Genomic DNA, 27979 nt, shown 5'->3' on the forward strand with positions numbered 1-27979 from the left:
AGTGCTACAGCAAAAAAAAAAAAAAAAAAGAGGAAAATTTTTCCAGAATTTCCTCTAACTTTCCCAATTTTTTAACCTCTAAATGTTCATTGGCTTTATTTTCTCAAGAAGAAAAATGCATTATTCATGGAGCTGCGTGGTTGACTCAGAGAACACTGTTTTGATAGTCCCAGCAATTCTGATGTTATTTTAAACTGCTGCTATACAGAGATTTAGAGTTGGGGCTGTTTTTGCTTATATCAAGGCATAGAATTTGAAGTATGGTCTGGGGAATGCAGATCTATCCTCAGGGACTTCAGTCACTGGATTTTGTGTGCATGCGTTGGTGTGTGTTATGCAATGAAGAAGGGTTTTATCCTTTGGTTCAGAGAGGACCCAGGCAAAGACATGAAAACTCTTAACTATCTATGTATGTCTGTATGTCTGTCTCTGTTTACAGAACAGTGGAAGAGACTGCAGCCTAAAGACTTTTAAAATTAACTTGGCATCACTTTTCCCAGCTCAAGGCTAAACAAACAAACAAACAAAAAAGCAGTGTCATTTGTTCTAAGAAATAACTTCTTAAAGGTTAAAGCTGAAAAATATTCAAGTTACTTTTGGATAACAACTTACAGAGGTAAATATAACCAAGGTTTACTGTATTATGCAAGGCAAGGTTTAAAAAAAAAAAGGAAAGTAAAAAAGAGGAGCTTTGGAGCTGGGGTTGGATAGAGATCAATTAATTTGACAATTGAAATCTGCTAGGAAAGACAGTGCTGATGTCTTTTATCTACTATGTGCAAATCTTAAATTACAGTAGGTAACTCTTGATAAAATAGCCCTAATTAAAAAAAATAAAAGACTGCAACCAGCTCAGTTCCTGTGGTTCTGGGATTTTTTCACTGACATGGCCTTTGGATACAGATACTAATACCGTGATCCACTTTATGTATCTCAAGAGGGCATGTCACATTGGAATGACTGTTTTAAATCCTGGTTCTCAGTGATAATGTCCAGAAACAAGTGTTCCCTATGTATCTGCCCTTCCTTGGATGATGGTTTAAAGATTCTGTTCATCCACGTGAATACCTGTGTTTCTGCACAGGAATTTCCCGTTAGCTCACAATGTGGCCCCTGCAAAGACTAGTAGCAGCATTTGGGAAATGATGTTCCAGTTGCAACAAATGATCAGTTTTGCTTGTAACACTGAGGCTCACATTTATCACAATGGCTTTTCACGTTTAAAAGCAAAGAAATATTATGACAGCTGTTCCCAGATTATCAGATTAGATTTTGTGTGGTGATGTTTACTGCAAGCAGACGGCTGAGGGAAAGAAAAGGTGGTACAGGTTGTTAACAATATTTCAAAAAATTAACATTTAGGCTATTATACTTTAAAAAATTATTTTTCCTCTTCTTTCAGTAGAATCATAGTGCGCTTGAAGGAAATTCTGGTAGAGAAGTTAAGAGCATTCCTATTAATAATCTATTGAATATTATTTTTAAAATGCATGTAGAGAATTTGGCCATTGTGAACAACCACGTGAGGGCGCTGTTCACACAGCAACAGATAATTCTCTGGCGTTACAAAATAAAGATCACCTGCCCTTCTTTTAAAAAGGGTTTTTTCTTTTTTTAAACTGAAATCTTGAAAACAGCTGGCTGTACTATTGGAAGCAGTTTCTTTTTTTCAATGCGCATAGACTCCTACTTGCATTTTACTTTCATTGCCATTTTTACAGGCCAAATGACATAGGATGAAGGCTGTTCGTAACCTGCTGATTTATATATTTTCCACCTATCTCCTGGTTATGTTTGGATTTAATGCTGCCCAAGACTTCTGGTGTTCAACTTTGGTGAAGGGAGTTATTTATGGATCGTATTCTGTAAGTGAAATGTTTCCCAAAAACTTTACAAACTGCACTTGGACGCTGGAAAATCCAGATCCAACCAAATATAGCATTTACCTGAAATTTTCCAAAAAGGACCTTAGCTGCTCTAACTTTTCCCTCCTGGCTTATCAGTTTGATCATTTTTCTCATGAAAAAATAAAGGATCTTTTAAGAAAGAATCACTCGATAATGCAACTCTGCGAATCCAAGAATGCTTTCGTTTTTCTACAGTATGATAAAAATTTTATTCAAATACGTCGGGTCTTTCCAACCGACTTCCCTGGATTACAGAAAAAAGGGGAAGAAGATCAGAAATCGTTTTTTGAGTTTCTGGTATTGAACAAGGTGAGCCCAAGCCAGTTCGGTTGCCATGTCTTATGCACTTGGTTGGAGAGCTGCTTAAAATCAGAAAATGGGAGAACCGAGTCCTGCGGGATCATGTATACAAAATGCACCTGTCCTCAGCATTTGGGAGAGTGGGGGCTCGACGACCAGTCGCTGGTTTTGTTAAATAACGTGGTGTTACCCCTGAATGAGCAGACCGAGGGCTGCTTGACCCAAGAGCTGCAAACCACCCAGGTCTGCAATCTTACCAGGGAGGCCAAGCGACCGCCCAAAGAAGGTAAGCGCCGGCGGAGAGGGGGCTGGGGGAGGGATGGAGCTAAGATGTGCTGTGTGGCAACGCGTAATCTTTGCTCCTATGCCCTGTCACCTTTGGATTCATGTGGTTTGTGATCGTCACTGCTTCAGGTCTCTTAAGCTTAGTTTTACGTTTCGAGATTGTAGAGATGGGTCGGTGAGGATGGGATAGCTCTCCGCAACAGGCCCCCGAGGTGCCAGCGGAATATTCAGGGAAAAAGAGATGTAAAATCACGGAGCCAGTTTGCGCTAGAGGTCGGTGAGGAGGGAGGGGGTGGGGGAAGAGTGCTTTATTAGGCTGCAGCCCCTGGGGAGGCAGGCGGACGGACACACACACACACACACACACACACGCGACAACGGTGAATGCATTTGCCGACTTCTCTCCTGCTCAGAAAAAGTCCCTTTCGTTTGCCCTCTCCTTTCCCCTCGCCCTCCCACCCTCTCATCCGTGACCTCTTTCCAGGTTTGAACTTGGGGCATCGCGACTCAAAGATGACGCACAGTCAGGAGCGCGCCTGTGAGGACCAAATGTGACTTACTGACCCCCGAAGACAAGGGTGCCCCTCCCCCACAGGCCCGGGTTTTGTTTCGGCTGCTTTGCGCCAGGAGGAGTCCGCCTGCTGGCTCTTCTGTCCAGGGAACCCCGCTGGCGGCGCAAACTCTGGTCCCCTGGGCTGTGAAGTCACGTGGGGGCGAGAGGAGGGCGGAAGCGAAACAGGCGGATGCTGCCAGACCTGATGTCCCCTTGGCGTGCCTTTTGCCCCATCTTCTCGGTCCTTTGTTGGTGTACAACAACCAGGAGGAGGAGAGGGAGCTTGTCAGGGGTGAGCTAGATGGAAAACCAGGGCAAGGGAAATGCAGGGCAAAAAGAGAAAGTACAGGAGTGATTAATAGCGTTCACCCAGCCCCTCGCGGGGGAGCTGCCAGGGGATTTGAGACAGTGGGTTATGTTTAATGATGCAAGAAAGCTGTCAGATTCTAAGAAAACGACTTTCCTGTTTGGAAGGTTAGGGCATGTGTTCTGTTCGTTTGAGGGCACGGCTGGTGCATATTCGCTCTTGCTCCCCAACGCTGCAGCCAAAGAGTGCGTTGATTTTTTCATGCAGGAAATGTTTTCTGATCGCCACAAAGATCCTTGTCTGGAAAGGGACAGCCAAGCTCCAGTCCCTCTTTCCTCCCCCTCCGCCAACAGAAGTTGTCTTTGTGGCCATTATAAAATTGACACGTTGTTGGAGAATTTTCTTTAAGGGTAGCCAAGGTTTTGTAAAGGGGGGGGGGTGAGGGAGGGGAGAGAGAGAGAGAGAGAGAAGGGCTTAACGAGCGAAAAGCAGTGATTTCTCTGCTGAAAGCATTTGTTGGGGGATGGGAATTAAGGAAGTGCAAAGGCACAGGGGGAAAAGAAGTGTTGGAAAACAAATGCAGACAGACTAATGCCATTGAGAGAAGGGTGAAAAACCTTACGATTTCTACAGGTCAGTGTTTCACTAATAGCTGTGACTGAGGAAAGCAAAGTGGTTTTAAATTACAGGAGTTCTTTTCTCGAGTAAAAATCCCAGAGAAGCACTTGCCACTGCAAGGATGGTATTTAACACCATTTAAAACCAATTAGTGTCCCCTAGAATAAGAAGCTACAGTACCCAAGGAAAGTGTGATGCTACAGACTGGCTAATAAGACAATTAACACGAGGAACTAGTTTTTGTTTGTTTGTTTTGTTGTTGTTTTAATGAAATTCAGAAAATCTCTGTCTTCAATGCTTAAGATTTTTATCTTCAACATGACTGCTGATGACAGTGGAAAGAGAATCCAGTTTGACAAGCTTTTTTTTTTTTTTGTGAATGGTAGCAAGTGACAAAAACAACGCTGTTGTGGGCACATGAAATATGATTTTCAAAGATTTTGCTGGTTATGATCACGCAGTGTGGGTTAAGACAGTGCTGGGACTTACAGAAGTTGGATGAAATGGCCATTCGTTTTAGTGAATGACTAAACATAAGAGTGATTTTAGACATTAGATGTTTAAGTCGTGTGGGAGAACGTACGTTTCTTTTGGCTAATTAGCTGGCAAAATGAGAAATACCTCCATAGACAAATAAACGTTTGTATTAAGATTAACACGTTAATAGAACTGAAGAAGAAAAGTTAATGTAAAAGGGGAAGAATATAGGCTGCATCAGTAAAATTGCACAGCCTGTGTTCTCTGTAGTATAAATTTGTGCTCTGTAATTGTTTAGGTATTATGAGTCAGAAAGGTAAGAGTAATCGTGATGACATAATGGTAGCTGATGCATCTGTAAGTAATTCTTATAAAGTATGTATATAGCACGCCTTACCTCATTCAAAGAAGATGTTTGAAACTATGCTGAATTGTAGGAAAGGAATGTGAGAATCTGCAGACTCTTAATTCAGTCAAATTTATGCAAAGTACATTAAATCTTGAATATTTGATATAAACGACATGTAAAATCTTATGAAAGAATTATTTAATGCTATTGCAAATAAACTGCCACATAATGATATTCACAAGGCTTGAAGTTAATAATTGCATACATTTGTGCTTCTCCCATCTGATTTTACTCCAAAAGAGCTTCACTTTATTTGGTAACATGGAATCCTAGCTTCTAAAATGGAGTTTTAAAAATTCCACTTCTATTTTATATTAATTTATGGTTTCTATTTTTTTTGTGAAAAAATAAACTGTTCTCTAAGTCATCGGGGAATACATACAAGATGATTCTCCATAGTTTTTGACTCCCACTTTATTCACTGTAGTAAGTACTGACTCAGAAGCCCTGAGTAGAAATATTTCCCACATTTATTACATCACAGAGGTGGCACAGATTTGACAGAAGAGAAGTTAGGCTCAGTAGATGCAGACCCAGAATTGTTTTATGTGACGCTAATAGTGATGCTGGAGGTATACCAAATGTTGAATATGTTGAATGTGTCCATTGGTATTATCATATTTAGTTAATATTTGAGAAAATCGTAGGCTCTTAGGAGTGTGATGTCAACTTTGAGATAGGATTTCTACTACGATTTTTAATTTAATGATACATTCAGGTACTTAAGAATTTCATTGCCAGAAAATAGCAAGAAGACTGTCACTGAAATGACAACACCAACAATTACCAATGTTACCTTGAATACATTTTAAAAGTAAATTAGTGAAAGATGTTCCTTAAAGTGTTAAATTTGAGTACATTTAAGTCTCTTCTTATTTAAGGTCATATTTGAGGGGCTATGTGAGTATAGAAAGTTAGTTGTCATTCCCCAATTTTTATGTGAAAACTTGAAAACGAAGTAAATCAACAAAATGAAGCCTTTTAAAAATAATGATATCTTATTTCAGGGAGTTACTAAATAAAAAAACTGTCTACCTACAGTGCATATAACTGCTTTTAAAAGAAGACTCAAATAACATTGCTGTTAACTTGGTTTTCAGATACAAGTTTGGGGAGAGTGCGACATTTATTCATAATTCTTTATTGTGTCTTGTAGGACTCTTTTACCAAAGATGATTCTGACTATATAGCTCAAATATAAAAGGTGAAATATGGTCTTATTTCTTACTACTTCACTTAAAATAAGTAATTAAAACAGCTTGGACAGAAAACGTCCACACCAGAGTATTTAAGTCACATAATAAGCCTTAATGGAATCTTTGTTTGCTACTTACATCAATGGTGCTACTTATGTGAAGGGAGGTTGGGATCCCTGTATAATTCCAGGAAATCTGAACACACACACTTACTTGTCTTTTCATTCTGCCTCTGCTGATCCTTTGATAATCAACCACCCAAGGGAAGTCTCACCAAGTGCCTGTGTGAAATCTCACCTGTGTTTGTGAGTGTGTTTGCCCTTTTAGGCACAGATCTAGAGCAATTTGTGTGTCTCTTAGTTTTAAGTGTTTTTAATTCTTTCTACCTTTGCTTTTTTTATCCTCTTTAGTATTTCAGGCCCCTTTCACCTTCCTCTTTGCCCTCCTTTGATCTTATTTCCTTTGCAAATGCTGTGATTGCACACCCTTTTTTCTTCATTGAAGAATAGTTGATCTACAATGTTGTGTTAGTTTCTGGTGCACTGCATAGTGATTCATATATATATATATATATATATATATGAATATATATATATTCTTTTTCCAATTCTTTGCCATATTGGGTTACTACAAGATATTGAATATAGTTTCTGGTGCCATACAGTAGGTCCTTGTTTATCTGTTTTATATACATCAGTGTATATCTGCTAATCCCAAACTCCCAGTGTATCCCCAACCCCTTTTCCCCTTTGGTAACCATAAGTTAATTTTCTATATCTGAGTCTGTTTCATAAGTAATATCTATAAAATCTGTATTTTTATAAAATATATTTACAAAAATATTTACAAAAGATGATTCCACACTCTCTGTGAGATTGTGGAAAGATACACTGAGTCTGCTGTTCCTTGAAGACACAGAGCCTGACAGTTTGCCCTACCCCTTGGCTGGACCCATGGCCCTTTGCACACACTGTATTTCTGTTCTAGCATTTATCATATTGCAGTGTATTTTCCACTTATGTTTCCATCTCCCTCCACTGGACTTGTGAGTTATTCAAGTATACAGACTTGGTCTTCTAATTGTCCAGCACAGTCTAAACAGAGCTTCAGAAACATTTGTTGAAATGAATGTTAAGTGAACAAAACAAAACAAAAATCTCAATAGGAAAGGTAGCAATAAATTGATTGCAATCAAAAGAATAAAAATGACTCATTGTTGGAAAGCAGCCTCTGTTCCTGTCTCTTTTTCTAGGGGAAGAAGGCTACCATTTATAGCATTTCCAGTTCCATTAATGTATTATTTATACCAGCTCTGAATCTCAATGGTTAATGTTTAATTACATTTTTAAAAGAACAAGAAGAATGGAATCATTGAGAAATAGTCTTAATTCCATATGTATTATTTTAATAATTAATGTTGAATATAACTTTCTATACATGGCTATCTACACAAAAAGTGGTAAGAAAATTTGCCGATTTCTACTTGTTTTATTATGTTTGTTTCCGCCTACATTTCTCTCTTCTGGCTCTAGTGTTACTTCTACAGAAGTGACATTTCCCCAATCCTTTCTTCCACAATGTGAAGACACACGTATGCAAACACTTTCCAAGAAAGAGGAAATGAGTATTTGCCTGTCAAGTTCCGCACTTCTGCTGTTCACTCCAGGTTATGATCTATAAATATAGGAAATGATCTATAAATATTGTAATAGTAGAATACTAAAGTTGTAGGGCTGCTCAAATAACATGTCCTAATTTTTACTTTGACAATTGTAGAATTTTGTGAAGCAATTTAGGAAGTAGCTTATATATACATAGTACTAATAGAAACGAAACTCCATTGGATGGCAATTTTTTTTTGGTAGACAGCAGATTTACATATTAACAAGAACATATTTGTGTACGCACGTGTGTCACACATGCACACGTGTGCTGAAATGCACATTTCAACAGGTTTTACTGTTACCTTAGATAAATGCACTGAAGACTAGTTGTCTTCAAACTTGAGAGGTAAAGTTTACTTTGAATCTTGCTTCATGCATTCCTTTACTTCATTTTCTGAAAGAAGTGATTTTATTGTTAAACTGAATCCTTTTATGAAATATAGTATTCTTTAGAGTCAATTTGATGTATATTACATATAAAAGCGATCTGGCCCTTGGATCTGAAATCAGTGTTCATTCAATATATATGTATGTATGTGTATAACTGAAACATTGTGCTGTACACCAGAAATTGATGCAACATTGTAAACTGACTAGACTTCAGTAAAATAAATAAATAAATAAATAAATAAATAAATAAAGATAAAAATAAAAACAAACAAACAAAAAAACCAAACAAAAACAAGTAAAAGAAACTTTTCTTACTTTTTTGAAACTTCATGAGCTGGGCTAAGGACCCCAAACACAGAGAGCTGAGTTTGAATCTGCTCCTTCACCTCAGAGCTGTGTTCTACTGAGTCGTGACTTACCTTCTCAGATTGTTAGTAATGCTTATTCCTCAGGAGAACAGGATATGACATTTTGTAGTAAAAAAAAAAAAGGAAAGATAAGAAAGAAAGGAGGAAAGAAAGAAAGAAAGAATAAGAAAGAAAGGAGGAAAGAAAGAAAGAAAGAAAAAGAAAGAAAGAAAGGAAGAAAGGAAAGGAAGGAAGGAAAGAAGGGAGGGAGGAAGGGAGGGAGGAAGAAAGGAAGGAAGGAAGAAGGAAAGAGAAGGAAGGAAACAGAAAGAAAAAGAAAAGAAAAGAAATGAAGGAAGGAAGGGAAGGAGGGAGGGAGGGAGGAAGGAAGGAAGCAAGGAAGGAGCTAATAAAATTAATGGCTTGGAATATTTTAGTTCCTGTCAGCCCTGTGGAAATGTCTTACCAATTCAATTAGCTAATAAAAATAAGAGGGGTATTCAATTTCTCTAAGAGTGTCCCTTCACTGAAATGAAAGATATGTTTTGGTGTAAGAAACACTTGGGTCCTGGGAGTGACTCAGCCACCTCGTTGCATCTTTGACAAGGGACTGAGCTTTCCTGAGCTTAACTCATCAGTCTACCATAGCAGAGTGTTGTATTAAATGAGATTGCAGATGTAAAACACTCAGTCAGCTTAGCTCAAGTTGCATTAGGTCTTTAATTCAGTTTTTGAAACCTCTTTTTTATCCTTATCTTCTGACTAGAAGTGATAGAGAATTGATAATAAATAACGAAGTAGATTGTAGGTTAATTATTTCAACTTGTTTAAGACTTTAGGGCATTTTACAAAGGATCACTGATCATCTTGAATGTATGTGTGTTTTGTATTATATAAAGAAAGGCATCTAATACCTTTGTGTTGGTGGAGGCATGGCCAACACATCAAATAGATGGAGCTGGTGGTGTGTGAGTCATTCTCCGCCTGGGAGGCTGTCCTTCGGATATCATTGCTGATAGTCTGCAAAATTGAAATGTAAATTAAGCAGCTTCTAAGGATCTTAATCTTTGCTGCCTTATGCAAAGTTGTCATGTTTTGAGATCTATTTTGAAAAGGAATTATCTTGAGATATTAAGTGTATAGTAAACCATTTGGAAAAAAGTAAGACTTTTTTGGGATGTTTTTCACCAGTTATTATTGACCAGAGAGCCCCAAGATTCCTCCAAAGGCTTACATATTCAGGTATTGAAAAGAAAATTTTAAAAATTAGTTAATACTCATTCGAACAATCTGATATTTTCTTAAAGCAAAATTACAAAGTGCCGTCTGTAGGCCTCCATAAAATGCTAAATGCCCTATGTTCAGTTATCTTTCCACTGTCAGACAGGAATTTTGACCTAGCTTATCTGTTGTGGGTCAATAAGTAATATATTTCTAATTTGCACAAGTAACAAATGCATGGTAAATACATTAGTGTGTGGCTGTTTCTCTAAAATAATTGCATGAGTAGGAGTCTTTTCTGAAATCTGACATGTTTGCTGATGTCTTCCCATAATCAACCCCTTATCACACATTTATTATGCTTGGAACGTGTTATAAAACATGAAGGCAAAGTGGTTGTTGTTTGGTTTCTGCCATGTTGAGTGAAGTAATTTACCTGCCAACCCCATCTCGGATGTTCTATTCTCAAATTATTTCTTCTAGATAACAAGTTTCTTTGGGGACTGAGAGTTGCTTGGGGGAAACAACAAATATGTGCATGGAAAAGACATTGATACATTGATGGGACCAGATTACTGCGGAAGAACGTAATTTACATGCACTTAGACGTAATTAAAAGCACTGAAACAGTTGTGGAACCAACCAGGGATGGTTACCTTGGGGAATTACTTTTTAGCAATAGATATGTTGAGGTGATAGAAATGTCACAGAAATACTTGCTCTCCTGGGTAATTCATACTGGCTGAGTGGTGTAGAGTATTTATTTCATGACACTTCAACCGGTGTTCCTGTTTTAAAATAATTTTTAATTTTTAAAATATATTTTATATATTAATATATATATTTTTTAAAATAATTTGATAATTAAAAAAATAATTTCTGTACTTGCATATCTAAAGAGGGATAATCTGTTCTCCAATAAGCTGTTTTTAAAGAGAAGCTTCAGTTACATATCACCCCTAAGTAAATGAAGAAGTGTTTTAATAAGCATTTTATAAATTAAAAAAATACAATGAACCCTAACTTTGAGCAAGTGCTTTCTGGTTTGCAAAGGTCTGTGACATGTGCCATTTTACTGGGGCAGTAACTGTGTGAGGTAACTGTTAATTGGTTCAAATGAAAAACTATAGAATTTCAGAGCTGTGGGTTTTCTATTTCTGGAGCACTTGAATCAATCACAAATTCTCAGTTTGTAAGGGGCTTTAGGCATTATCGAGTCCAAATCTTACCTGGTTAAAGGAATCCCATTCTGCAAATGTATCATCGGAACATTATTTCAGCTGAACATACATCTCCTTGGAGTTTATATTTAATACCACTTCTATAATGTGAAAGAGAGACAGTCATTTAGGACAGCTGGAGAGACCTAATCAAAAAAAAAAAAAAGAAAGAAAAAAGCTACCTGGTGTCCAGCCAGGACAATAACCAGAGTATACTTGGCTAAAATATTTAATATAGTCTCTAAAAATCAAGGCTTTCATTCATTAGATTTTTGTTCTATTTGGTGTGTATTATTTAAACAAATGTGATGTAGGTCTCAAAAAAACTATTGGTTTTCAGTCCAAGTTCATTAAATTTAAAGAGCAGTGTGTTTCAAGTCCAGAGTCTGGATTTAGGAAGGTCATTTAGCAAGCTCCATCTTGGATTTTCACTCCATTATCATTTTCAAGGGAAGTCTGTATTTTGGAGAAATGACATGTCATATTTTTTTAGTCATCTTTTGATGCATTGAGAAATACTGTTGCCGGTGGGAGACAGGGAGGTCAGGATCTCCTCCCTGTGCCGAAGGTCACAGCTTCTGTGGGATGGACTTGCCCTTGGCGCTCTGGAAACCTACTCTCTCCTGTCACTCGGGAGGCTGCCCACTGCTTCTAGCCCCAGGAGCCTACTCTGTCTCCTTGGTTTCTCCAAGCACTGTCCGCGCCTTACTCTCTTCTCAAACTACCTTCCTTGAGGACATGGTCAGTTTCTTGCTAGGCCCTGACTGGTACAGGAGTGTATGATTTTATTGGTGAGGTGATTTCTGATTACTTATGAGATTGGTCTAAAACCAGCATTTAAAATCTTTGATCCTTCCTTTTAATGTGCTAAAGATCTTATATAACAATTGGCCCTTTTCCAGGTGGGCATAGAGACCAGCCTATTTAACGAAGAGATAAATAAGAATGATAATTTAAAGAAATGGCTTAATGAAAGTGAAGATCAGTTGGCCATTTTTTTAAGCTCAGTTGAAGTGATTTTTTTACACTGAATTCTAGCTCAGCCTCAACACATGTTCATCTTCATAGCTCCATGGAGTCTGGGCCCTCCTCCAGAGGTTTTCCTATACTTACCTGTTGGTTTGGTGATTATTTAGCTTGTTTTAAAATCACGGAACATGCATCCATTCAGATACATCTTATACACAATTTTTCAGTGTTGTGACCAGGGAACATTTGAATTGGCCTGGATAGTCAAAGAAACTTGTGTGAGTTGATGATTTCAAGGCTTGCATATAAAAAAACAAAAAATCTTGACAGATTAATATTTCGGTCTAATTTTATGTCATTATAATTATGGAAATACAAAACAAAAACAGAATTTCAGTTACTAATATGTTTCATTTTGCCTGTTGATTTCACTAACCCTCTCAAAGCAAACAAAACAAAACAAAACAAAAACCCCAAAAGCAAAACCCAAGACTCACACCTCACACAAAGCAATTTTTTCTTTTTTTCTTTTTTCATCGCAAAGAAGAAATCAAGGCAGCTAAGGTTGCCCTTATGATTTCATAAAGAAAATTACAATTTTTAACTCTTGCTCTGTGTTACGCTACTGGTTCCCTTTCATGTCAAGGAAGGGTCCTAAGATGGAAAAAGAGAAGTAATTCCTCCTGCCCCCCCCCCCCAAAAGAGGGCTAAATTTTTTTCTGACATTCTGTAGGCATTCAGCTTTATGGTCTTTCTGGATAGATGATACATAACAAATATTCATTATATAGTGTTTGCTTTTGGAAATATGTCTTCTAATGCTGGCTGCTCATAAGAATTGTAATGTGGAAGAGGGCACCTTGGGAAGACAGAGAATCTGTTTGCTTTATATAATCTTTCCACATAAATCTGGCAGACTTTCAAAGATCTGCTTCTGCACCGTAGACTGAGAAATTTCAGTTTATTTTGGCTTCCCAGAGAGGTCAGCTTCCTTTACAGAAAAGTCAGCCTGTGGTCAGCTCTCTTTGGCTGGCCTTGGTTTTTGTAACTTAGAGGGCAGACAATGTATATTTTTTAAGTGGTGCCTGAGAAATTAACCAAGTGCAGTCCTTCAGTAGGCTTTTACTTCCAAATATGATGAAGTAAATAGCCACGAAGCCCTATTGTTCTGTTTGCACTGTACAGAACATTTTAATACCTTAGTTTCTAATATATTAAAAATCTGTTCTCTTAACAATGTATGGCTTCTTTTCGTTTAGTGATTTCCCTGGAATTTTCTGATGACTGTACTTTGGTGTTCAGTTGGTTACGAAAGTCATAAACAAGTTCTAGGCAATCATAAATATTACATATACTTGCCTCTGGTCTATGCATCCTGAGGCCACCGAAACCACAGTGACAGAGCAAGAGGAGTTTGGAAGCATTCTAGAAGGTGATCCACTGAGCAGCCAGAACTGATTAAGGCACAATAAATAAGTACACATGGGCTGTGAATTAATACAGCTTTTCTTTCCCCTTTAGCCTTAGAACCTTTTTTCTGAATAAAAACCAATATACAAAAAAGATTTTTAAAAATAGAGCTGCTTTGGTGGAAGTGGGCAGAAGGCCCAGAGCCTTGCCTAACTGGTCTCCAGAGGTACAGCCCCCTCTCCCACCCCAGCACCACACCTGTGGAATGAGACCCGCTCGTGACCCATCCCTCGTGCCTGTGATGTGAACACTTCCCTCCGGGTCTGCCAGTTCATCCCGTGGCTCCATGTGGGGTCTCAGGACAAACAGCCCAATTCTCCATCCTTTTAATCTGGATTCTAAACCTCTTCCACCCAGGGTTCCCGAATCTGCAAATTTGCTTATTTCAGTCATGTCTCTGGCTCACATCCTAGTTTACTCAGAGAAATACGAACGTTCTTTAGAATCCTTCTGGCTCTTTAAGTTTACCTGATAAATAGTAAAGCCCTCACTTGAAATCTTTGTAAGTGGAGTCTGTTTGTGTGGTAGTCATTCTGTTTGGTAAATCCCCAAGTAGTTCAGTTGCAAACTGTCAAATTTCTTGCAATAAACTAGAGTTATCAGGGTGATAAATGAAATGAGATATAGGGAAGTCCTTATGGCTTACACATGAGCTCACTAAAATGGCCTGTGACCTACCGAACATACATTGTACATCTGCTTTAATTATTAAAGAAGAGGGCACACTGGCCAGAAGTAAAGACTGTCCATGTTAGAAATAAAGATTTAAATGCCCCTCTTCCCGGGACACCAGTGCTGGTCCTTACTTGGTGATAAGACACCCGTGCCAGGTGCAAAGGCCACGTTGTACGTGCTGTACGTGTGTGTGCTGGGCTGTTTGTGTGTGTGTGTATGTGTGTGTGTGTGTGTGTTTGATTAATTTTTAAACTTGAAGAAATATAACCGTGACTTGTTTAATGTTCTTTGTTATGACAAGATGACAAGATATATAAAAAAAAAAAAAACTATGCTGGAAACCCTGCTTCTCCAGAGCAGCTTCTCAGAGTAATTGGGGAAGCTGGCTTCCGGGCTACAGTCCTCAGTTTGGCTCAAATAAAACTCTTTACTATTCTTATTACTGATTGATTATTTTCACTGACAAGGGCATAAAAATTATTTTGAGTTCCTTTGATTGCTCACACATAATGGATATCCACAGCTGAAGACAGGTTATTAAAACAAGGGAAAGCTGATTAGCATGGCCATTGCATAGATAGGAGTGGGTAACTGAGGCGGAATTAAAGCCCTTCATGTAGTTCCAGCCTTCTAGCAGCCTGGGCACAAGTAGGAATTCTTTTCCTGGACCATTTGTTGTTGGATGGGGTCATGTGACTGGCTCTGGCCAATGAGTTGTGAGCAAAGGTGGCATTCCTCACATCTGAGCTGGATCACTTCATTGGAGTGAGACACCAAATGAAGACCTTGGAGTAAGGCCACCAAGGTGCCTTTACTTCTGGCAGGGAGACCTGTGCTTAGAAGGGCCTCCTCTGTCCATCTGAGTCCTTGAATGTCTGAAATGAGAAGGTCCCCCTCCCCACTTCCCTTGCTGATCTGTGGTGGTCCTGAAGACTGAACCAGGCAGGACTTTTCCTCTTTTGAGACATGGGGGATTTGGGGGTTGTCTTTGTTACTGCAGCCTAACCTAGCATATTCTGACTGATACAATGTCCTGTGAGGGAAGATTGGGTTGTAGTGCTGTTGACTGACTGTGCTAAAGGTGATGTGTCACGTTGGTGATGTGCTCTGTGATTCAGCTGTAATGATGTGATGGCCATACAGGACTATGATGTTTTTGGTGGGGAGAAACTGACCTGCATATGCCACAATGTATTCTGGGGTAGCTGTACTTGAATTTATTGCTAGCAACCCTCTGGAGTCCATTTTTGGTATTACTTATCAATATTTAATTGTTTTAGTCTAATTAAAACAAACGTTAATATACCTACAATAATTGTATGTTTATAGTACAAAGGACATCCTTTTGACATAGATTTAAAATTACTGGGTTTTTAGAAAAAAAAAAAATCTGATCTGGGTTTTTGAGTTTTCAAACTCACCCCGATTAGAGAGGGCATGGTGGTCTTTTGCTGAGTCACAATGGTCACAGAACTAAGTAGAAAACATTCATTGTGGCACGGTGGTTCTTGCTAAAGGTAAAAACCTGTCTTGTTCCCTGCCCTTCATCCTTCCTTCTCTTCTTTATTTCTTCCTTCCCTTCTCTTCTTTTCTTCCTTCTTTATTACATGCTTTTTCCCCCCAGATACATAAGCTATGATTTATGCATGTTCATCCAGATTTCCTGTTGCAGTAATTTACAGACTCCATTATCAGTATACAGGGAGGTGTTGGTGGTAAACAGATATTTCTATGGCGGTTCGGGAGGAGCTGATAATCACTGGGTAAGCACCGCTTCATTAATCTTAATTTTCTTGCGAGGTTAATTATGTAGTAATAATTAACCTCCCGTTTGAGTAGGTGGGCTTCTGCCACGATGAGCAGCCTTCCCTTCCGTGAGAGGTGGGAGGGGAAAAGTAGGCTGCTGTGTGCTTTAAACAAGCCCCTGTGAGTTGGTGCAGACTGGATGTTGCCGTTACAGTGGCAAGTTCTGTTATCCCGGGTGGTGCCTCCCATCAGCTCCCTGGTTTTCCTCTTTTCAAGTTTGGATTCTGATAGGCTCAGGAATTAAGAGACTCCAGGATCTAAATAGAGGGGTACAGAACATTGAGCAACTGAGAAATTAAAACAAAAATGAACACAAACACTTTCAGGTTTCTTTTTTTTTTTCCATTTTATTTCATCTTCTGATAAAAATACAAATACGGAGCAATCTGTCAGTTTCTTCCCCACATATTTTATATCTGATGTGCGGGATGATGCCCATATACACGTAGTCACTCATCTATGAATCCGTGGTATTAAATGCTCACAGGTATTTATGCAATATGATTTGAGAAGATAAACATTTTTCAATAGTTAGAGAATATTGTCCCTGTTAAAGTGCATAGACTAACTCAGTGTTTACAAAATATAAATCTAGCTGGAGTGACTGAGGAGAAGACCCTAGGAAGCATGGAGAATAAAGATACCGCTTGCAAGGGAAACTTCAAGTTGATGGGTTTGAAAATTCATACTTGGAGTCTTTTAATAAATACATTCAGATCAGTATTTCGTGGATCTTCTTGGATATCAGAGATGAACGTTTTACTTAGGATTTAAGAGTAAATCTTTTGCCAAGCAGGTTTCCCAAGGTTGAAAACAAATGTCCGTTTCAAAAAGTGAACATTTGCGTTTCTGAGCAGTTCATGTAGATCATGTTATAACAAATTAGTACTCTTTTAAATTCTCTTTTATCATTATTTTCTTCTTTTGGAACTGGCTCCCTATTGGAGCCCACACATCCCACAGCCGTTAATTCTGTTTCAGATTTTAGACATTTCCTTATAAGAGGTAATCTTATTGTAAAACAAAAATGCTGCAAGAGACAACATTTCATAGTGGATGAGAGTCAGACCTTCTGGGTTCTAAACTCTTTTTTTTTTTTTCAACTTCTAACGGAAGTCTCTCGGTTTCTTTGCTTGCGAAGAGGTGATTATTGTAGTGAGGTTACTGAGAGCTTGAATGAGATAATTGATATAAAAACTTAACACGGTTCCTGTACTGTGTGGTAGAGGGTCAATGAATGTTAACTCTCATTAATTGGATGATTCTGGAACCCTTTACTGCATGAGATTTCTTTAGTGCAACAAGTAAAATTTTGGCTTGTAATAAAAAGTAATCAATTTATTTAACTGACCTCAAAGAAATTAAAATGCCTCCTGGGTCGTTTAGTCTGGAGAAACGCACTGTCTCTTTGATCCTTTCCTCCCTTTGAATACTCACGTTCCCGAGAACAGTCTGAGTTAAGCTGCCGTGTCTCTTTTCAGAAATGAACTACTCTGTTCACAGCTTCGTCATTTTCCTTTTAAAACAGACTAACCGGGGATATTCACAGGTGGTTTGACGCAGAGTAATTGCCCTGAGTGATTTTTCTCCTGGAGACCCAGGTCCCCTCTAAGCAGAAAGCGTTGTTGATTGCATTTTGTCCCTTGAAGCAACTTCATCTTCTGGGGATTTACCTGAAAATGTGTCCCTTTGGGATAGTCGTTTCTCCATAAATTATGGTTTCAGTGAATTCATATCTTATTGATTAAGTCAAGGTAAAATCTGTATTCTGATTTCTTTCTAAGAGTTGATATGCATATTAAAATGAAGCCCACTGTAACTTACTTCTTGGCTTGCAGTGAATCCCTTTTTCCTTCTGAGCAGAGTTGGAGCTCCTGGAGAAATAGCTTGCTTGCTCTCTGCTTCTTAACATTTATTCTAAGGCTTACTGGAAGAAAATATCAATACAGCACAAATCCATACTATATTTTTCAAAGGATCATCCTTTTCTACTTCAATTTTGTAAAACTTTTCCTTTTGCCATTATAAACAAGAGAATTAGCAATGTGGGATTAGATTTTTTTTTTTTCCCCAACTCTGTATAGTGTTTTGTATTTGGAAGGGCACTTGAAGGACTGAACAGCAACCTTCTGGATGAGGTTTTCCCTAACTTCAGGCAAGTCACAGCAGCTCAGAGAGAACTTCAGTCTGCTCAGTTATGAAAATAAAAACGGGCGTCTGAAACTCACTGGGTAATATGAAAAGTAAAACTATACATGAAGGCCATTAAGAAAATGAAAAGAGGCATCCAGAAATGTGGCTGTGACTGTTATTGCCAACATTAACTTGTAAATTTGATTAAGTGTATTAGTTGAGCTCCTTGGCGTGTATGTATGTGAAGTAAGGGTCCTGTCACGTGATGCTAAATATCACAGATTGTTGGATGGTTGGCTGGGCTGGACGTTTTTGTCTTCTGTCCTTGGGAAAACACCATTCTCTCGGTTTTTCCTTTTATTTTTTTACATCAGTGGAAGCAATAACAATTTGAGCTTCACATTCAAACCTTTTAGTTTGATTCTCAGCCTGGCCTTCCACCGGCTTGGTGACCTTTGGTAATTTGCTTCATATTTGCAAACCACATTTTCTGGGTCTGTATAATAGAAGTCATCTCTATGCCTTTTTTTTTTTTTTAATGTAGTCTGTACAGAAAACAATATTAAGATGAATGCATGAAAAATGCAGAAGTGGTCAATTCTCTTAATGCAGAGTAGTCAAAGTCTTTAAGTTTTAAGGGGGGAAAGATTTAGCTCAGTGGTAGAGCGTATGCTTAGCATGCATGAGGTCCCTGGTTCAATCCCCAGTAACTCCTTCAAAAACAAACAAACAAACAGATAAATAAAACTACCTCCCCTCAAAAAATGAAAAATGAAAAAAAAGATATCTTTTAACAAATAGGAAGCTTTAAGTTTTAGACTGCCCACAGTAAAGTATGACTTCAATTGTGCTCAGCTCCAACTTTCCTCATCTGTAGATGAACATCAGGAACACAGTGACCCACCCCGCTTGCACTCTGTGTCAGTCAGAGAAGCAGTTTGAAAATGAACACACCGTTTCTCTCCTGTGTCGTGGAAAAGTCAGGAGTTAGCATTAGCAGAGAACCGAGTAGATGAACGCTTGCCCCAAAAACTTATCCCAAGTGCCAAAAACCTGTGTGGGAGAAATTGTAACTTTACAGAACTACTTGTTTCTCCAGGGGACAAAGTCTCCCTATAAATAAGCAAGGGTTTCTGTGTCATATTAAGCAATTAAAAATGAAATGTATTTATTCATCGTTAAGGACTACACGTTAGGTAAATTTTGCAACAGGGTATGTTCTGAAACAGACTAAAATATGGAAACGTGGATAGAGCTTGATGATTTCATGAGGTGCCCATCGGTCCTCAAAAGACTACAGCTTGGAATCTGTTCTCTACAGGTCACAGGTGGGACTATTTAAGAGGTCAGCTGTGATCTAGCGGCCAGTCATGCAGTTGTTCTGATGGGATTATTCATCAAATAGAGTACATAGAATGCCTGCCTATTACTTTCTACTTAAAATAATAAATTAACCTATGAAGAGTTTTGGCAAACTGAATACTTGGTAAACACTGTTTGCAAACACTCAATTTTGTGCTTTTGAACAAGTGTAGCAAAGTTAATAGGTGGAACTATATTCAGATTTTTAAAACAGACTTTCTTTAATTCAGGCTTAAGCCTAAGTATTTACTTTGATTTAGCTTCCTACACTTGGCATTATACAATTTAAGCTCTAATGTCATAAACTTTTCTGTTAACCTGGCATCAGTGGGGAATGGCTACTTTAGAAATCCATTAACAGAAATTTACCATGGATAATGGATATTTTCAAGAGAATCCAACTGGAACAAAATGGACCACCAAGACTATACTTTCTAAATTTAACTTTTTGTAAATTTATGTGTGTTTTATTTTCTAATCACAATACTAATGAATACCTGTGTGTCAAGCATAATTTTAGATATCAACTCTTTTAATGTTATAAGACCCCTGTGAGATGTCTATTATTGTTATAACCTCCAATTTCCAGGTGAAGTATCCTGAACACAGAGACACTGAGTGACTTGCCCAGTGTCACATTGAGAAGGGAAAAGAGCTGAATTTGAACGCTTCTTTTAATCCTTACACTCTGTAAGGATGAATGCAATCAATATTTTGAATAATTCAAGACGTACTTAAACTCTTGCAATCCTTTGGAAATGTAAGGTGTTTTAAAACAGTATAAAGTTTTATTTCAGTCCCTTCGAAGTACATTTCCTTGTGTGTGTTTGTGTGTGTGTGTGTGTGTTTCCTTTGTTCTGTTGATACTCTTTCGACCCTCAGTCTTTCCCAAGCCCTAGCCTGGGTGTAGATCCTAACACAGGAGTTTTCTTCTTTAACCAAGTCCATTTTTCATAGAACTCTTCGATCTCATCTCTCCCGGGAAACATCAAGTGATTAAAATAAGAGTATTGATTTTGACCTGCTCTGTGACATGCAGTACTTATGAAATACTTTTTAACTCATAAATATACATTTTTGAATTTTTATATTTGCAATTAATGTAAATATTCATTTAGATATCAGTGTAGCCTGTGTTTAATATTTTTCAATAAAGGTGAATTTCTTAGGTTACGAGAGTATGGATGGTGAAGACTGTGGTTTAATAACCTTGAACTTAGCACCACATTAACACAAAGAGGTGCTTCATCTTTTCTGTAATTATGATCATAGAAGATCAAAATAAAATTAGAATTACAATGATCTTTTCTTGTATAAGTTAAGCATTTTAAGTTGGTAAGATGCCATTTATATTAGACAAAAATAGTTGATAGTTGGATTAAGTGTCTCTAACGCTAGAAAATACAGGAAGCTTATAAAAAGGAGCAGAGGTGAAAATTTCATTCCCCATCTCAGGGAATATTTTATTTAATCTTTGCCCTTAAATTAATTTTGATCAGTTCTTTTTAAATTCTCGGCTTTTATTTGCTTGGCCATTGAAAATGACTATTATCCTATTGGGAAAAAGAACAGATCCTGATCCATTCTGATTAAAATCATTCTTTGCGGAATTGTCTTCATTGTGATAACATTCAAATACTGAAAATCAAGCTGGTGCCTACTTCTCTTTTTGAATGACAGTGATTCCGTGTTTTGGGGATGTAAGAGTTTCTTGAGAGGAAGTAATCAAAATAAAATCATTTTTCTTCATCAAAAGAGCATCTATTCCATTTATTCTAAGAAGGGGAATTCAGAGACTTTCTGTAGGTAAATGTCAATCATGAAGTAAAAAGTGGAAAAGATAACTGGAAAACAATTACCTGAAAAGTTCACGGACATCAGAAGATTTAAGGTTTACTTCCGTTTTCTCTTTGTTTATTTTATATTTTCTTGAATTTCTTTCACACTTATGTGTACTAGGAAAACATATTCCCCAATACATTTTATTCTGTGTTTCTTATTGAATTTTATAGAGAATATATTTTTATTACAACTTAAATATGCCTTATCTCCTGTCAGCCCCAATAGTCATTATTTGATATACTTCATTTATTTCGAAGGGTAATTGTATTTGAATTACCCCAGAATTCTTGCTACTTTTGTAGCAAGACTTTAGGTGCATGATTAAAAATATTCTAGCATTTGCATAATTTAGCAGATTAAGAAAAAGAATTTAGAAAAACATTCTGGGGCAATTTACTTGTTTTGAACATCTGGTTAACAGCTGGAGTAGTGCGAGTTAAGGCAGCAGAAAGCATCTACTACACTGATCCCCCAAGCACTCACAAATACTAGGAGGGATTAACTACTATTAATTCTTGCTTTCTTTTGCTGTAGGGATTTGCTTAAAAAAGGAAAAGAAGATTTGAGAATTCTTAACCATAGAATGTCAGCTGAAATTTATATGCAAAATGGGAATAACATGGACTAAAATCAGATTCCAACTTCATTATTAAATTGTAAAAAGAAAGCTAACTCTTGATAGCTGACACAGATAATTACGTTAGAATTTCCTTGAAATTGAAATAAGCACACTTGATGCAAGAAGTCATTTTGTTCTAACAGCCACTGTCACATTTAGCAGAACCTTAATGTTGAATTGATTCAACATTAGATTTGATAAGAATTGAGCACACGCATTTTAACATGTTTAATATATTTGTTATGTTATAAATTTTGTATGTACTGTATATAATACGTAATAAGTGTAGTATATTTTAATACTGTAAGTTTTTAACCTTTCAAATGAATCTTTTTAATATTAATCTATTTTCCTTTAGAGTGTTGATAACTTTGGGATGCTTTCAGTTAGAAATGTTAAATGAGCTTGATCCTATCCTCAGATCCCAGTGAAAAAATGATTAACTTTCTGATTTCATTTAAAAAGTAAATAATCGTTATACTCTCAGTTGTTAGAAAACACCAAAAGTTAGTATAGTGAGTGAATTGTCCTTCCAAGCCAAAATCGCTCAGATTGATACTCCTTCCTTTAAAAATTTTACTCCCATATATCTAAATTTTGGGGCAGAGTTAATAGAGTGAAAACAGTTGAAGACAAAGTTGAAATTTTTGAAAAGTAAACCATAATGGACATCTTTCCAAATGTCTCATCTCTAACTAAGCTTCAGTGGTGTGGCATAGTAACTCTTACAATAATTCTAGCTTTTAAGCTATTGTCAAGGAAGAGGCTTGAATTTTGTCACGTGCTTCTCTCCAGCAAAGTTTGTTTAGTTCATGCCACATTACAATAGTTGTAAATGGCATATATATATATATATATATATATATATATATATATATATATATATCTCCTTAATCTGAGATAGTTTGACTGATAAGCTGAAAGAAAAATCATGATTTTTGGTGTTTACTTTCTTTTACCCTAAGATCACTTTGCAAGAATAAGATTAGATGAATTTGTATATAATAGTTAAAATATGTAATTACTGGCATATACATGGTATCTCAGAGTGATGTAGTCTGATGAGTTCAGTTCTTTTCTGTACAAAATATTTGTTTTGCAACGTTACTTTCCAAGAAGTGTCTGTAGGTATGGTATTACATGAATGAGTAATGGCAAACAGGCCTTATTGCATATGTTATGTTCTTGTCCTTGACGTTAGAGCCATGCAATAGAAATATAAGGATCATGTTTAATATATATCCCAAATGAAGAGTTATTTAAGATTTTTGCCATTATTGGGAAGAAGCAAACACTATAGAGGGTCAAAAAGAAGAGATTATTATGGCTCACGGCCACTAGGATTTAGACATTCAGAAATTGGCAAGAGTATAATTGAGGCGAAGGAAACAGCTTTAACAGAGATCAGTAAGGGAATATTTATGGATTACTCTTGAGAGGTGTAGAGATTGGGTTATAAGAGGCATGGGTGCACATAGAATTAGGTGGGACAGATCGGAGAGCTGCTTAGGCACCTTGGGTTCTAATCTGAAGGTAGTGGGAGCTATGGAAAAAAAATTGATGATGAGTGTGGGGGAGGAGGGCAAGAGTTTATCATGAAGAAGGTAGAGGTTGAGTGGAGTCTAAGTAACAGCAGAATTAGACTATCTGGGAAGGGATATAAGATACCTTACACCTTGAGATGTAAGGTATCTTACATCTAGTGGTGGCGTTTCTGCTCTAATAATGTGACTGAACAGCCCTAATTGAAAAGCAACATGATTAGCTTGAGATGTTTAAAATGGCAAAAGGTGGCGTGCTAGGGGTAGCTCAGTGGTAGAGCGAATGCTTAGCAAGCACCAGGTCCTGGGTTCAGTCCCCAGGACCTCCATTGAAAAAAAAAAAAAAAGAGAGAAAGAAAGAAAAAAAGTTGCTGTACACCAGAGATTGACACACATTGTAAAATAACTATACTTCAATTAAAAATTTTTAAATTAACAAACATGGCAAGAAGTGATCCGTTTTTCAAATGAAAGACCGGAGGGAAAGAAGAGGCCTGAGTTTTGATGATTGTGGCTTTGGCACAAGGGAGGAATCTGCAAAGAGGAGCTGGTTCAAGTTCAGTCAAGTATGGTTCAGAAATGATGAGTCTGAGGTTTTTGGCAGATAATTATCTTGGCAGTGTCCTGTGAAAAATCAGACTTTCCTATCACAGCTCTGTCACTTGATAGCGGTGGGGCTCGCCACAGAAGTAAATACACACATACACACAGAAACACGTCCATCAATCAGTCAGTCTATTGATAGAGCTTAGAGTAGTGACTTGCATGTAGTTGGTGCTTAATTTTGGAGAAAAACAGTAAGTAACTGGAGAAAGTAGTCTAATTTCAGACGAGTAACTTATTTCATATGATCAGAAATGGCAGTGACTTAAGACAGAGAATTGAGGTGAAGACCATAGGATAGGGCTAAGGTCCTTGGGAGCCCTTGGGAGTGGCCAACTTGTGAGAAGCGAAAACAGGGTTAAGTAGAGAATTTTGGGAGAGGACTTCAAAGCTGTCATCATGGGACATGCGTCTCAGACATTGTATGGTTTTCCGAAGCATCGCAAAATCTAACGTTTAAAATCAAAATAGTGCTGTGCGAGGCAAAAGGAGAGCCAGGGATAGTCAAAATATAAAGCTGTTTATTCTTTGAGGATTTCTTAAACACTGTTATTTAAGGGTCATTGAATTAAGTTACAGATAAATGTTTTATTTTTCTGACTCTAAGAAATAGCAAATGTACTTTAAAAATAATGTTAGGATATAAAATCCACTCATTGTAGAAAGTTTATACTACAATGTATCATATGTAAAAATATCATTTTTAGTCTTGCTAAAAATCTCATGCATATACGTTAGTTTTGTCACAAGGGGATCATGAAAATCTTGCTTGTTGACTTTATTGGCACTGTTTCTCAAATTAAAGCTAAAAAGCAGTCTTCTAGAACTAGTCAACTTACAGGGGAAAATGAAAAGAAAAAAATTAACCCTGAGATTTTAAAAATTGATAGAAAAATGTTGCTACAAATTTCTTCTCAGATACGATGCAATCCTATTTGTCAAATAAAGAATCCATTTTTATCATATTAATTTTATCAGCTTTTAACAAGCTATTTAAATAATAAAAACTAAAATAGATAAGAAAAAAATTTAAACAACTTACATTTTCTTTTAACTTACCTCTGTTATTCCAATTCATTTTTCTGAAGTTTTATAAATACATAGGAAGAAGACATTAGATTCTAAGAAAGAATTTTAATGGTATTTTGTAAGCAATAAATTATTGTTTGTATTCATTATATAATTTCTACATAGAACTGTACCATTACCCCCATCAGCTCTATTTTGAAAAGCTGTTGGAAGTGATTCTTGATTTTGGAATCAAATTTTTTTCTTCTTAGAATTCTATAAATGTATATAGTTTACCAAAACTTTGCACAATAAATTATGCATAAACACAAATCACATTTTAGTATTTGAAAAAAAAGTCTTTATATATTAAGAGTCATTTTAGGGATTTTCAGTTTGAGATGAAAAGGATTGAATTGTCCATCCAAGCCCATGCAACCAATTTTATGCCTTTTACGTTGCCTGCGTTTGCTGAAATCTGCTCTTAATGTCCATATATGTTCTGCCTACACAAGGCAGTGCATCGTAGGAATTCTGAGTTATTTTGAAAGAAACAGTTTGCCTTCAAGAAAGTAGGATTCAGAATTGCCCACTTGAAATGTTTCCCTTCTTTCTTTGGAAGTTGTTAATGGCTTTGAGTAGAAATAATTTTAAAGTAGAAATTCCCCAGCTATCAATGAACCAATTGCTTTGATTTCAATGTGAATTAAGCATGCAGAGTGGAACAGAGTATTAGGCCTTCCCTTGTTTCTTCTTCATCTAGAAACTTCAGTGTGAACTGAGTGAAAGCCGCCGATGATGCCGGCATTTTAGCATCCTACATACTGTGATCCTCAGAGTTACATTATCTATAAATTACAAGTAGCCTGACTAAAACATCTGCAGTGTGGCTGTTCCTGGGCAATTTAATTTTCCCTAAAAGCATGTGAGTCAATAGGAAAATCACCCCGTCAGCAAAATTTGAACATAGAAATTCCATTCATGGGATAAAAGGATTATTTGTAAATGGTGTAAGACACGCTGAGTGGTGTTTGTCATTTTGTTAATGATCCCTGTTCTCATTTGCCCTAATTTATTTTATTTTCCCTCATATGTGCTACATTTGTAAAATAGAATGAATAATCTTACTCACATTTTTACTATTTTACAACCCCATCACTACCTAAAGCTGATAAGCTGTCATCTTCAAACTTATAGTTTTGAAATGCCATGATATGAAAATGTTTGAGGTGTGCTTGATGTTTAGGATGGAATATCTTGTCTTCCTAGTGTTTTCACACTGTTCTGGCCCCAGCAAGGAGGCTGAGGATGAGTGGTTTCATGCAATTTTTGGTGGAGGACTTAAGGGACAGGACACTCATCTGCACCAGGGCAGTCAGTCTCCAAAGCCTGTGCCCTCCTCCACTGCAGGGCACTTCACTGCCTTCAGATGTTTGCTGAAAAATTTCATAGGAGGAGGGCAAGTGAGGGAGTCTTGGGGGTAGAGAGAGTGTGGTTGCAAGTGAATATGCTGGAGAAATTTCCATCAGAGCGTACAGTCTTACACATTCTTACTGAGTCTTCTTTTAATTCCTTCTTGGCGGTTGGTTGAGAGGATATCTCTGTTTTCTGTGTTCAGACCCACAGTGTCTGAGATCATTTAAGACCCACAGTGTGTGAGATCATTTAAGTCATAGGATCTCACCCTTCCCACCTTTACCAGGCATGACCTTCAGCCCTCTGTACCGGCCAGGAGACTTTAGGGACCCCTGTATCCTGCTTGAGGGCTGAGGAGTGAGGTGCCACTCTAGCAACAGTCCCCTTTCCATGGGATTTGTAGGTTCTCCGCAGCTGGTGTTTCAGGGCTGATGGTGGTTTCATGTCTTTGATGAAAATGGAGTTAGTCTTGCCCTCTGTGTATGTTTCACTGTGTTGCCACAAAACCGGCCTCTGTATTCCCAAAACCGGATTGAGATTTGGAGGCGGAGTTTTGGGAATATCAGAAAAGAACAGCTTTATTGCTCTGACAGTCAAAGTGGAGTCACAGTGGCTAATGCCTTAGGGACTGTGGGTCCATCTTGGGGTTGGGGTCTTGGGTTTCTGGATGAAACAGAAAAGGTGATAACAATCAGGGCACTTTACAGGGTGCTGCTACCTTCCTCTTAACCTTGATGAATCTTTCTGGTGTCATGGGGGAACTCCCAAGGGTCTGTCCATTCTTTGGGGATTACCTGGATTATTGGCTCATTACCTCCTTCCTGGAGCATAGCCTCTGGGTGAAAGCTATTCTCAGTGAAGAATGTAAGGGAAAGCTTTGGGGGTGTTTAGCAGAAAAGCAGTAAGGGAGAGGAAGCAAATGCAGGATTTCTTAGAAAAAATCAGCAAACAGTTTTAGCATCAGGGAAGTTAGTTTTTTTCCGACTCCTTCAGTTGTGCCCATTGGGTCTAAAGGATTGGGAAGAAAAAGGTTTAGAAACTTGTTGATCCTCTGCAGTCTTTAACCATCACCCCCAATTTTTTTTTGAAAGAATTTTATCTAAATTAAAATTATAAGATCTCAGGACAACTTGTATACCTCTGGGAGGGTGGGGGGAGCACAAAAAGTAGCTATTGCACAGAATGATATTGACGTTTAATGAAACTCACAAATGTGCAAAGCGTTTAGCCAAGTACCATATACTGTAATAAGTACACAATGTTTAGCTGTCATCATCATCATCATCATATAATTGGCACTTTTTGGGGGCAAATATTATATATATGTTTTGTTTGGATTTCACTTTAAATTTTGAATTAATTCAAATTAATAATGCTACAGATACTTTATTTTGAACGTAATGATTGATGAAATTAAATGCTTCCAATAATTCTTTTTTAATCTTTGGAGCAGAATTTACTGTCAGTGTATACACGGAGTGAGCTTTAACATTCTAAGCTGCAGCCAGACTGATAGAAATATATATCACACAAGCATCAGTATATCAATGTCTGATTTCTATATTCCCAAGTTGAGCAGTTCAATATGATCTCTTCAGAGTTTCTCTATCATCAAACGGTAAATAGATATAGTCTTAGGTT

General features: G+C 37.4%; 1 protein-coding gene across 4 annotated transcripts in view; it reads left to right on the forward strand.

The window, feature by feature from the left end:
- Nucleotides 1–27979, forward strand: part of ADGRB3 (adhesion G protein-coupled receptor B3) — a 686517-nt gene that overhangs the window by 1744 nt on the left and 656794 nt on the right. For 3 of the 4 annotated variants that reach the window (XM_074368745.1, XM_074368743.1, XM_074368746.1), the window contains exons 2-3: nucleotides 440–616; nucleotides 1722–2493. In XM_074368745.1, the coding sequence (XP_074224846.1) occupies nucleotides 1737–2493 (757 nt within the window). In that variant the 5' untranslated portion in view covers nucleotides 440–616; nucleotides 1722–1736. The remainder of the gene's footprint in view (nucleotides 1–439; nucleotides 617–1721; nucleotides 2494–27979) is intronic. The other variant, XM_074368744.1, reaches the window with a different exon arrangement.

This window comes from Camelus bactrianus, chromosome 8, assembly GCF_048773025.1.
Source record: "Camelus bactrianus isolate YW-2024 breed Bactrian camel chromosome 8, ASM4877302v1, whole genome shotgun sequence".
Taxonomy (NCBI): Eukaryota; Metazoa; Chordata; class Mammalia; order Artiodactyla; family Camelidae; genus Camelus; species Camelus bactrianus.